The sequence below is a fragment of the Poecile atricapillus genome, chromosome 1, assembly GCF_030490865.1.
Source record: "Poecile atricapillus isolate bPoeAtr1 chromosome 1, bPoeAtr1.hap1, whole genome shotgun sequence".
NCBI lineage: Eukaryota > Metazoa > Chordata > Aves > Passeriformes > Paridae > Poecile > Poecile atricapillus.
This window is the reverse complement of record NC_081249.1, coordinates 859,267-871,930: the sequence shown is the minus strand read 5'-3', so window position 1 is coordinate 871,930 and position 12,664 is coordinate 859,267. Positions and strand designations below refer to the sequence as shown.

Sequence of the window (12,664 nt, the reverse complement as noted above, 5' to 3'; positions counted from 1 at the left end):
GATAATAACCCCAAAAGGCATTTTGCTCTGCTTGGAGCCCGAGCTGCGCTCAGAGATGTTTGCCCTGCAGTTCTCCTGTGTTTTGCTCCCCTGTTCTGGAAGCAGGAGTAGGTGGAGCAGGGGGCTGGTTTGAGGCCGGGGGAGCAGAGGAAAGCCCCGCTGCTGCCCCAGCAGAGCTCTCGGGGCACGGAGCCACTGCTGGCCCCGCCAGGCTCCACCTCCTGCTGTTCCCGCAGGGAATGGATGGAGACTCCATCCCTGTCCCAGCCGTGCCAGGACAGGGCAGGGACACGCCGGTGCCACCGCAGAACGGGGGTCCCGAGCCGTGTCCCGAGCCCTGCCCTCCTCCTGCAGCTTCCCCGCGCAGGCAGCCGGCCCTAATGACTGCTAATGAGCGCTAATGAGCGCCAGGCTAACGAGCAGCCAGCCCCAGAGCTGTGCGGTTTGCAGGAGCTTGGCCACCTGGAGAGGCCGGGCTTGGGAAGCGCCGGTTCCTGCCATGGAAAATGTGTTTTTCCAGAGTGAGGATGGGCAGGCTGAGGCTGCAGGGAGCAGCATCTCCCCCGAGCAGGGTGCTGGAGAGACAGGGGAGTGGAGATGGGGACATCAGGGCACTGGGAACACCGGGACACATCCCATGGGATGGCTGCTGGCTCCCCTTGTGCCATCACCGTCCCGGCAGATGCCAACCACTGATCCACCCCAGTGTGGGATTCATTATTTTGTCTGGAAGTGTCCCGCACCTCAGAGGTGTTTTGGGGGCCTCTGTGAGCAGGACCCGCTGCCCACGGAGCTGGCACATCTCTTGAGGCAGCTTGGGGTGGCTGCCTGTCCCCGTCCTGGCTGCCAGCAGTGTCCCCATGGCTGTGACAATGACAGGATGGGCCCGGGGTGGATCCAGCCCCGCTCCTGCCCTGCCTGTGGAGCTGTGATCCAATTCCCGTGGGACAGGACGATGGCAGGGCCCTGGGGCAGGGGGGAGCTGCGGTGTCCCTGTCCCCACCGACCTGGCCAGGAACACGTCCCCAGCAGGCATCCAACGCCTCGATCCACTGTGCTGGAAGCCTGGGAAGGGCCGGAAGAAGAGAGCAGCAGCCAGCAGCTCGTAAAATAGACTACATGCTTTATTGGATTGAAAAGTTTTATGAAATGACAAAACAAAAAACAAAAACAAAAAAAACACCTTAAATCAAGAGTTGGCAGATGTGTCAACAGTTGCCGTTTGGTGGATCCCCAACCCCTTCTCCAGAAGCATCCACAGGTCTCTGCCACCATAAGCAGCTCCGGCCCCGACCCGGCTGGCCCCGCTCCCAGGGGCCCTGCCCGTGACAGCGGGGTGCCCACGGACTGGGGTGCCCGGGAATTGGGGTGCCCACAGATTGGGGTGCCCACTGATCAGGGTGCCTGGGAATCGGGGTGCCCACTGATCGGGGTGCCCGAGAATTGGGGTGCCCACTGATCGGGGTGCCCATGACAGCAGGATGCCCACGGATCGGGGTGCCCACAGACCGGGCTGCCCACAGACTGGGGTGCCCACAGACTGGGGTGCCCACGGATTGGGGTGCCCAGGCAGCAGCCCCGGCTGTGGGGCCAAGCGTGTCCCCCCCGTCCCCAGGGAAATGCAGGCACTTAAAAGTCATTAAGAGGAATTTTTCACTTATCCCAAAGCAACAGTGAAATTGTTTAACTCCCACCTACAGAACAAAAAACACCTTTGTAGCCCTTCCTGAATTGTCAAGACACAAATATATTACTCTGGCATAAAGCAAGGCCCCAGGGGCTCTCAGCATCCGGCCCGGCCTCCTCTGCCTCGGCAGGAGCAGCCCCTCCCCACCCCCGAGGATGCACGGGATGGTGGCCGGGGGGCTGGAGGGGGGCTGAGGACAGGGACCCTGGGCTCGGGGGGTCATGTGGCACCAGGGAGCCGCCTCAAGTGGGGTGGGAGGGGGCTTGGGGGTTCCCCTGGCAGCCCAGGGCTGGGGGATGCTCCTGGAGGAGCTGGGAGAGGGGGGCAAGGGGGTGGAGCAGTGCTCAGCCCTGGGGATGGAGCAGGGCCCAGGGATGGAGCAGGGCTCATCCCTCGGGATGGAGCAGGGTTGATCCCGCGGGATGGGGCAGGGCTCAGCCCTGGGACCCGGCCCTGGCCCTCGGAGGGAGTGGGACTCAGCCACAGCTGCTGCCCGGAGTGGGGACCCCCTCAGTGGCCGGGGCTGCGATGGGGGACACCCGAGCAGCAGGATGTGACCCACAGTGTGCTGAGGGAGGACGGGAGAGCCCCTGGCAGCGGCTCAGGACAGACCGAGACCCGGGTCAGGCTGTGCTGGCAGCGGCCACGGGCTGACACAGCCAGGGACACCCCGGCGTGTGGCCTCGGGACAAGGGGGACACTGCCCGTGTGAGCCTCCTGCAAACCTGGGGAGGGCACAGAGCCCGCAGCACCCGGCCTGCTCCAGGGCACGGCTGTGTCATGGCTCTGTCCCCCAGGCACAGCCTGTCCCTGCCCTGCAGAGCCCCGCTGTGTCCCGCTCCATCCCCAGCCAGGACAGGGGACACGGGCACAGGGGACACGGGCACAGGGGACACGGGCACAGGGCCCTGCTCCCGGGAGCCCCCCCCTCTTTGTGTGGCTGTGGCGGCTGGACCTGGCTCTGCACCCACACCCCTCGGCATGGCCCTTCCCTCAGTGTCCCTTGTCACCGGGGTCCTCAGCTGGGTCCCCGGGGCTCGGAGGAGTCCAGGGGACTGGGGAGGATGCCCGGGGAAGCAAAGCCGGGGACAGGCGTGGGCTCCTCCCCCCCCTGCCCCAACCTCCCCGGGCACGGGGCAGAGCGCTGGGGACCGGGACACTCGAGTACCGGCGAGGGCAGAGTCCTCCCCTGCTCCCCTGCAGCCAGGGCCGCCCAGGAGGGGATGGATCCCCTTCCCAGGGCCGCGGCCGTGGGGGCCGGGGGGGAAAAGTGACTCGGAGAAATGAGGGAGAACCGCTGCGACCGGAGTCACCCCGGGGGGAGCGCGGAGCAGCCGGCGCCGCCCCGAGCCTCCATCAGCCTGTGCAAAAGTTGGAGGCAGGAAAACAAATTAATAACAACAATAAAAAATAAAATTAAAAAAAAAAAAAAAAATAAAACCACATTGAAACCAAACCCAAAGGCCGCGTGGCTGAGCAGAGCAGGAGTAACTGGAAGCCATGCACAGCAAAGCCGGGACCGCAGCGGTCGGAGGGGAGGGCAGGGGCGGCTCTTCTCCCGGGGAGCCGGCGGCCTGGCGCTGTTTCGTCTCGGAGATCGGGAAATAAATAAGTTTAAATAGCTCCTCCCGTGCCGGCGCTGGGTTCCCGGTGCACGGCCGGCCCCGGGCCCGGCGGGACGCGTCCGGGGGTGTCCCCCCCCCACCTCTACTTCTTGGGCTTCTTGAAGATCTTTAGGGGGAACTTTTTCTTGCTCTGGCCGGGGTCAACCTCGTCGCCCGTCAGGCTGCTGTCCTCGTCCCCCGGGCTCTTCTTGGCGGCCAGCTGCGGGATGCGGGTGTTCCTGGCGCCGCTGGGCCGGCAGTCAGAGGTGGGGGAGGGGGTGTCGGGGTCGGTGGAGCTGGGGCTGTGCGACCGGGACGAATCCGAGTGGCTGGGCTTGCCGGCCGTCGGGTGGCTGATCTCCCCCAGGCTGGAGGACTTCTCCATGCCGTGATTCACCATCATCATCTTCTTCATCACCATGGGGCTCTCGGGCAGCCGCTCCTGCAAAGCCGCCAGGGCGGGGGGCTCCCCGTGCCGGCTGCCGCCGTTGGGGGTGGGCGCGCCGGGGCCCGGGGGCCCGGGGACAGCCTCCTCCATGGAGCGGCTCAGCAGCGTGGGCCGGGCAGCCAGCAGCTTGGGCGCCGAGCTGGGGATACGCTGGTGGTCGCTCAGGTGCGGGATGGAGGAGTCGGAGTCGCAGCGAGTTAAATCTCTGCGGTGGGGAGGGCGGAGAGAGGGGGTCAGTGCCCGCCCGCCCGGCCCCGCACGCACGGATGGAGGCGGCGGCTGAGGGGACCCCCGGGCGAGCCCACCCCGGCTCTGCCCCGCTCTGTGCCCGCGGGACCAGCGCACAGAGCGAGGACACAGAACCGGGATGGGGGCTCCTTCCTCCCCGCTCGCCCCAAGCCCGGAGCCCCCCCAGGCTGCCCGGAGGGTCCCTCAGCCCTCGCCCCATCCGTGTGTGCGCCCCCCGCCCGGCCCAGCCGCTGCCAGCCTCTAATCCCAGCAATCGGGCAGGAATTGGAGCTTGGCGAGCCCACACGAAGCCATGCCCAGCCCCGCCGCTGCACGCGGTTTGTGCCCAGCCTGTGCCTGCCGGGGACGGGGCCAGAGCGGCTCCCGGAGCCTCTGCAGAGAGGGAGGCAGGAGGACGGGGGAAATGACAAATCACAGCTCGCTCCTCCCGGCTGCTCGGATGGATGACAGATGGATGGATGGATGGCTGGATGATGGATGGATGGATGATGGATGATGGATGGATGGATGATGGATGGATGTATGGATGGATGGATGATGGATGGATGATGGATGGATGGATGGATGGATGGATGATGGATGGATGATGGATGGATGGATGGATGGATGGATGGATGGATGGATGATGGATGGATGGATGGATGGATGGATGGATGATGGATGGATGGATGGATGGATGGATGGATGGATGGATGGATGGATGGATGATGGATGGATGGATGGATGGATGATGGATGGATGATGGATGGATGGATGATGGATGATGGATGAATGATGGATGGATGATGGATGGATGGATGGATGGATGGATGGATGGATGGATGGATGATGGATGGATGATGGATGGATGATGGATGATGGATGGATGATGGATGGATGATGGATGGATGATGGATGGATGATGGATGGATGGATGGATGGATGGATGATGGATGGATGGATGATGGATGGATGGATGATGGATGGATGGATGATGGATGGATGGATGATGGATGGATGATGGATGGATGGATGGATGGATAGATGGATGATGGATGGATGATGGATGGATGGATGGATGGATGGATGATGGATGGATGATGGATGGATGATGGATGGATGGATGGATGGATGGATGGATGGATGGATAGATGGATGGATGATGGATGATGGATGGATGGATAGATGGATGGATGGATGGATGATGGATGGATGGATGGATGGATGGATGGATGGATGGATGATGGATGGATGGATGGATGGATAGATGGATGATGGATGGATGATGGATGGATGGATGGATGGATGGATGATGGATGATGGATGATGGATGGATGATGGATGGATGGATGATGGATGGATGATGGATGATGGATGGATGGATAGATGGATGGATGGATGGATGATGGATGGATGGATGGATGATGGATGGATGGATGGATGGATGGATGATGGATGGATGGATGGATGGATGGATGGATGGATGACAGATGGATGGATGATGGATGGATGGATGATGGATGATGGATGGATGGATGATGGATGGATGGATGGATGATGGATGATGGATGGATGATGGATGATGGATGGATGGATGATGGATGATGGATGGATGATGGATGGATGATGGATGATGGATGGATGATGGATGGATGATGGATGGATGATGGATGGATTGATGATGGATGATGGATGGATGATGGATGGATTGATGATGGATGGATGGATGGATGATGGATGATGGATGGATGATGGATGATGGATGGATGGATGGATGGATGGATGGATGGATGGATGGATGGATGATGGATGATGGATGGATGGATGATGGATGATGGATGGATGATGGATGGATGATGGATGATGGATGGATGATGGATGGATGATGGATGGATGATGGATGGATTGATGATGGATGATGGATGGATGATGGATGGATTGATGATGGATGGATGGATGGATGATGGATGATGGATGGATGATGGATGATGGATGGATGGATGGATGGAGGATGGATGAATGGATGGCTGCTGGCCCCACGTCCCCGGGGCCCCTATGACACGCCTGGGCTGTGGGATGGGGTGAGGGGCCCGGCCCTGCCCCACGCACAGGAGGTTACAGGAATGGCAGGGAAATGGAAAGGAAAGGAGCGAGGGACAAGAGAAGCGAAAGGGGGTGAGAAGAGATGGGAGGTGCTGCCCTGTCCCTCACCCTGGAGCCCCCCTGACCTGTGCTCCTGGCACAGACCCTGAGCGTGGCTCACCCAACCTGCCTGGCACTGCACAGGAGCCCCCAGATCATCTCCTACAGCACCACCACCACCACCTGAACAGAGCAGCAAGGCAAGGGAAAACCTCCTCGAGAGAGCTGGCACTGGGGAGATGTTCAGGAATCCCAGAGTGGTCTGGGTGAGAAAGTACCTTGAGGACCACCCGGTGCCATCCCTCCCACTGTCCCAGCTGCTCCCAGCCCCAATGTCCAGCCTGGCCTTGGGCACTGCCAGGGATCCAGGGGCAGCCCCAGCTGCTCTGGCAATTCCATCCCAGCCCCTGCCCACCCTGCCAGGGAACAATTCCTGCCCAAGATCCCAAGATCCAGCCCTGCCCTCTGCCACTGGCAGCCATTCCCTGGCTCCTGGCAATTCCTGCAGCCCTTGGCCCCAGTCCCTCTCCAGCTCTCCTGGAGCCCCTTCAGGCCCTGCAAGGGGCTCTGAGCTCTCCCTGGAGCTTCTCCTCTCCAGCTGAGCACCCCCAGCTCTCCCAGCCTGGCTCCAGCCCTCAGAGCATCCCTGTGGCCTCCTCTGGGCTCTCTCCAGCAGCTCCAGCTGCTCCCTGTGCTGGGTCCCAGGGCTGGGGCAGCTCTGCAGGTGAGGTCTCACCTGAGCAGGGCACAGGGGCACAATCCCAATCAATCCCTTTCCCGCTGCCCACGCTGTGGGATCAGCCCAGCTCCCAGTGCTCGTGGCCAGGCCCTGGGGAGCCTCTCCCGGCAATCCCCAGCTCCTTGTCCCCAGGGCTGCTCCCAGGCCATTGTCCCAGGCTGTTTGTGCTGCCATTGCCCCGGGCCAGGTGCAGCCCCTTGCCCTTGGTGCTGCTGAGCTGCAGGAGGCTGGCACGGTGCCAGCTCTGCAGCCTGGCCAGGAGCCCGTGGCTGCCCCGTGCCCTCCCTGCGGCGTGTGAGCACAGCACGAGCCCCTGGCTGGCCCTGCCGGTGTGTGGGGCTGCCCTGGAGCCGTGGCCCTGGCACCAACAAAGGCATTTCCCAGTGCTGGGCCCAGTGCTGGCCTCAGGGACACCACTGCTCACTGCTCTGCACAGAAACGCTGCACACGCTGCACTCCCGGCGCGGGGAGGTGGAACAGGCCCAGAACATTCTCCTCGTCCTGGAACAAGTGCACTTCTTTAACAAAACCCAGGGAACAAAGTCGGGCCCTCGTTCTGCAGGAACACCCAGAGGAAAAGGGAATCCTGAGAGCTCAGGGGTGGCTGGGATTCAGCTGGGTGTGCTGGGGGAGCCTGGCAGTGGAGAACAGCTGAGCTCTTCTGTTCCCCAGCAGCACAGAGCCCGGGCACCGCTGCCATCGGCCCTGGCCCCGCACACGGAGCCCAGCCCGGGGGAGCAGCCGGGAGAACGGGACAATCCTGAGGGTGGAAATCCCCAGCTCCTCCCAGGGAGCAGCTGCAGCCCCTCCAAGGGACACAACAGCCATGGATCACACGGCACCGAGCTCCCAGGGCCACCAGACGATACTGCCAGGGTCACCACGGCTGGTCCCATGGCTGTCACTGGGATAAAACTGGGATAACTGGGATAAAACTGGGATAAAACTGGGATAACTGGGATGAAACTGGGATAACTGGGATGAAACTGGGATAACTGGGATAAAACTGGGATAAAACTGGGATAACTAGGATAAAACTGGGATAAAACTGGGATAAAACTGGGATAACTGGGCCCGGGGAACAGCAGCAGCCATGGAACACCGTGGGGCCGTACATGAGGTGTTGGAGCTGACTCTCAGGACATGGACACAGCCACACACCTGGGCTGGGACACCTCAGGACGCTGCCAGGGCCTGCAGGTAGAATCACTGCCATCACAACCTCCAGCTCCTGCAAGGAATTCAGCAATCTCCTGCTCTTCCCAAGTGTTTCTTGCTCATGACTTACCACACCTGCAAAGGGGAATTTCTGCTGGGAATTCCTGCCTGGACACTCCTCTCCCAGGGAAGGTGGCAGAAGCCCCCACCTGCACATGGCTGAGCCCTTGCTGAGATGCCACTGGGGCAGAACACCCACTTCCAGAGGTTTATTTCCTCCACAATTCCCTGGGAAGCGGTTCCCTTCCAGGAGGACCAAGCAGACTTTGGCTGCAGGAGCTGGCACATGGAGTGGCTGGCGCTGGGTCCCAGCAGAGCAGGGAGAAGGGACGAGGCTGTGGGGCAGAACCTTGGCACGGGAATGGTGTCACCCTGAAAACTCAGCTTCTGAGCTTGCTGCCATGGTTTTGTAAAGACTTTCCCAGGACAGTAACTATAAACATAGATATGTGTGCATTCCTTCTGTTCCACGTCTTGTGACGGGCATCTCTCATGGGCAGAGCAGTGAGAAAGTGTTATCCTGACCATCCAATCCCTGGCTGTGGTCAGAAGCCTCTAAATCCTGGGAGGAAAAATAAACTTTCTCTTCTCTTCACCACACCTCGACCTGTGTCCGTGTGATCTATTCATCTTCAGCAGCAACAGAACGGTGCTGGCTGGAGCCAGGCTCAGGGGCAGGCAGGATTGGATCCTGGCAGGAATGCAGTGCTTACTCAGGACTCAGGCCATGGAGGAGGTGGGGGAGCTCCAGCAGGCCCTGGCTGGGGATGGAGGCACAGCAACACTTCACAGTCAGTGTCCCAACTCCACCCAGGAATCTTCTTTGCCAGGAAATCCATCCCAGGGATCCCACAGGGAGCCATCCGGGTGAGGGTTGGTGATAATAATCCTTTAAAAGAGCGAGACAGCAGCAAATACAGGAAAAAATGGCATTTCTTCCACCGAGGAGACGTCAAGAATGTGTGAAGAGGGCGAGTGCTCCTCGCTGGGCTCCGGAGAGCTGCTCCCTCAGTTTCAATCCAGCAGGGACCAGAGCAATCCTGCAGCGCTGGCAGCGTGTGGAGAACCCACGAGAGCAGATGGAGAGCCATGCCCTGCTCCAGGAACACTGGGAACCCCATCCCAGGCCAGCTGGTCCCGCGCTGTGGGAGGTGGGACAGCAGCCGGGCAGGGCCTGGGTGACACCACGGCCACCGTGCCACCCCCTGGGCCGGCCCTCCCTGCAGCACAGGGGGAGCTGGGGCTCACATCCCCATTCCTGGGGTGGCTGCTCTCTGGGATCATGGAGCTGATGCACCACACGGGTTCCACCTCGTTGGAGCCCCATTCTTCCCTCTGGGCTCATCTGGGGGGGCTGAAGGAGCAGACACCCAAGAGCACAATTCCCAAATATTCCAGTGGCCTAAGCTAACTCTGCTGGTGCACAATCTCTCCAGCTGTGACTCAGGAATGTATTCCTTCAGGACACAGGGAAGAGCTGGTGACAGCAGCAGTGCCCACCCTGCTGTGCCAGGCTCAGGGACATCCCAGCACACAGGACACAGCCACCACGCCAGGGACAATCCAAGGGACCTCCGGCATTCCTCCCGTGGCACCCGCGGGCCGATTCTGGGAGCTCAACACCAATGGCCAGGAACTTGTGGGATTCTCTTCAGCCCCAAATGAGCCTTTTCCTGGTGGCTCCCACAAGGAAGTGCACAACAGCAGGGACAGGATTCCCGGGATCACACTGGCTGGGTCAGAGGCAGCAAGAGCACTGGACACTCCTGAGCCCATGCCAGGACGAGAGGGAGGAAAGAGCATTCCCAGGACACTGCCATCATCCCGGATGAGGCTCAGCCAAGGCCTGGCCTGTATCCACTGATTTCCATGAGGATTACGCTCCTGAACTGCTGTGGCACATTTTCAAGAGGAAAAGCTATCCCAGGACACGGCTGGCTTTGATGGGATCCCAGGAAGGGATCAGAGGAAGTGTTTCTGCAGAGCAGCAGGAGCCCCTGACAGCTCATCCCTCCTGGAAAGCACGGAGCAGCAACTGCACAGGGAAATACCTGGGAGCACGAGCCTTCCTCCATCCCAGCAATGCTCCCTGCTCTTTTCCATGGATCCAGGCACTCCCATCACCTCCACAGAGCGATCCTGCCAGCGCTCACCTGCCTAAGGCAGGATGGACCTGCTTCCCCCTGCGCTTCCTCCCACCCCACCAGGATCCACCCGAGCCGGGAGGGAGAGAGGGAGGGTGAGGAGATGGGGATGGCAAACAAAAGAAGCAGAGAGCAAAGCATGGAGTAAGGAATGCCAGGAGCACAGGAAGCTTGAGAGGGGAGGAGGAGCAGGGGAGGAGCAGGAGGAAGAAGAGGATGGAGAACAAACACCTATTTTCCCCAGCCCTGCAGCCCATTTCTCTGGGCGTTCCCGCTCGGGTCCAGCCCGGCGTGGCCCAGGAGCTGCCCTGGGTGTGCTCCAGCAGCCACAGAGCCCTCGTGCACGTAGCCCCAGGGACCAAGGCTTTTCTTAAAGCAAATTCCCAAATGTGCTGTGGGGCCGAGCCTGGAGCAGCCTCAACGCAAACCCAACAGCGGCTTGCACCCTGCCAGAGCTGTGAATTACTCATTTCCCTGCATTCCTGACTCTCTCCCTTCCCTGAGCTTTGGCTGCCGCTCCCTTCCTGCGTGGAGAAGGGCCTGGGCACGGGGATTTGGTGCTAGGCTCTCATCTCCATCGGTTTCATCCACCTGAGGCAGGCACTGGCAGCAGAAACCTGTGTGCACCCCCAGCCCCTCCAGCCCCTCTCCCCCCGACCCCGCAGCCGCTCTGACCTTATTGGCGCCGGATCCTCTGAAGCCAATTGCAAAAGAGAAGCAAAGAGTGAGGAGTGAGGGAGCGGCTCCCTGCCAGCACAACCCCAGCAGGACTCCGGAGATCCCCAGCCTTGCTCGGGGGGCAGCTCCTTGGAGAGGTTTCTCCTGTGAGCTCTGCCCAGCCTTGGCATCTGCTGGATGTGGGAGAGGCTAAAGAGCTCCAGCAGCCCCCACCACCAGGGTGGCACATTCCTTCTACCCAGGGAGCCAGGAATCTTTGGGGCTCTGCTCTGGTCCTTGGGGTGACTCCCTGGAGGGCCTTTCTGAGCCTCCCCAGGAGGCTGTGGAGCTCCAGGGATGTAGGGAAAGGCATCCAGGACCGGGGATGTCAAGGAGGAGCAGCAATCCATCGGCCCGGCAGCGGCGCTTTTAGGGATGCATCAAAGCAGGATCTGCTAATGATGCAGTTGGATAAAACCATTAAAAGTGACAAAAGCACAGCTTTGGGCACCCAGCTCCTCGTCTCTGCTGCTGGGCTGAGCAGGGCTGGGTGGGCTGGGGGGAGCTGCCTGTGTGGGGCAGCTGGAGCAAATCCCAGGGGGGAGGTTCTGACTCCATCGCTTCTCCTGCGTCACCAGCCGGGCTTTGCCACGGCAGCGGGGACAGGACAGTGCTGCTGGCACCCAGCAGTGACCAGCTGGGCTCTGACCAGGGGAGCCCACACTTATCTCCTCCTAATGACCTCTGGCACTGCCCCCTTCCCTCCCTGGGCCCCCACACCGGACCCCTCTGTCCTCTGCCACTGGCAGATGTCTGCAGGGACTCAGGCAGGAATTCCGTGTGCCACGGGCCTCAGGTGGGAATAAATCACATTTAAACAGCTCTTTTGGACACAGGACATGAGCCCCAGGCTGCCAGGATGAGCTCTCCCTCCTGCAGTCAGGGAGGCAGTGGAAGCAGGGACCAGCAGCATTCCCAGCTTTTACCAGTCCAACTGGGACAGCTGCAGTGGAGCTCCCACTGGTAGGAGTTAATTAATTACACTGCTTCTCATCATCCCCAACCAACCATTACTGAATTAACTGAGATGCTGCTCTTTAATTCTCCATTGTGGAGCAGGTGCAGGAATTTCCACCTTGGAATTCCAGACTCCAGAATGTGCCTGGGGCTGCTCAGCTTGGGCAGGGAGGGGGTGGAACATCCAAACCAGAGACTGTGAGCAAGGCCAGGAGAGATCCCAGCACCTGAGGGCACAGGCACCCACAGGTAAGGGGATAATGGGACAACGTGCTGGGATGGGTGAAGATGTGGTGACTGGCAATGTTTCCCTGCCCGGAGAAATTATGGTGGAAGGACATTTCTGCCATCCTCTGCCTCACCCAGAGACTTCCAGCCTTCTCCCAGCAGCCTGCTCCCCAATACTGAGGATCAGGAGAGCGTTTCTGATTTTGCCATGGAGAAAGCATGGAACAGAGATGGAATAACCTGTCCAGGGCCACAGGCAGTACCTGGCAGGGACAGCATCCCCTGGTCCATCACAGCCTTCCCACTGCCTGCATGGAGACACCTGAGGCCACGAGCACAGACCCCCTGCCCTGATGCCAGGGGATCCCACACCTGCAGGGACACTTGGGACTGGCTGCACCCAGGAGCCGTGGGATGAGGACATCTGGGGTCTCCCTCGGGTGAAAGCCACCCGAGGAACCTGGTGCTGTGCTTGGGACACACAGCATTCCTGGCAGGGCCCCCTTGGAGCACCAGGCGGGATTCCTGCTCCTCCCTGTCACCAGTGGGGTG

General features: G+C 60.6%; 1 protein-coding gene across 9 annotated transcripts in view; it reads right to left on the bottom strand.

Moving 5' to 3' along the window:
* Nucleotides 1-1,102: 1,102 nt before the first annotated feature.
* STIM1 (stromal interaction molecule 1) overlaps nucleotides 1,103-12,664 on the bottom strand; it is a 72,414-nt gene continuing 60,852 nt past the window's right edge. For 7 of the 9 annotated variants that reach the window (XM_058857075.1, XM_058857065.1, XM_058857102.1 and 4 more), the window contains one exon: nucleotides 1,103-3,944. In XM_058857075.1, coding sequence (XP_058713058.1) covers nucleotides 3,395-3,944 — 550 coding nt within the window. In that variant the 3' untranslated portion in view covers nucleotides 1,103-3,394. The remainder of the gene's footprint in view (nucleotides 3,945-12,664) is intronic. The other 2 variants (XM_058857126.1, XM_058857136.1) reach the window with 1 other exon arrangement.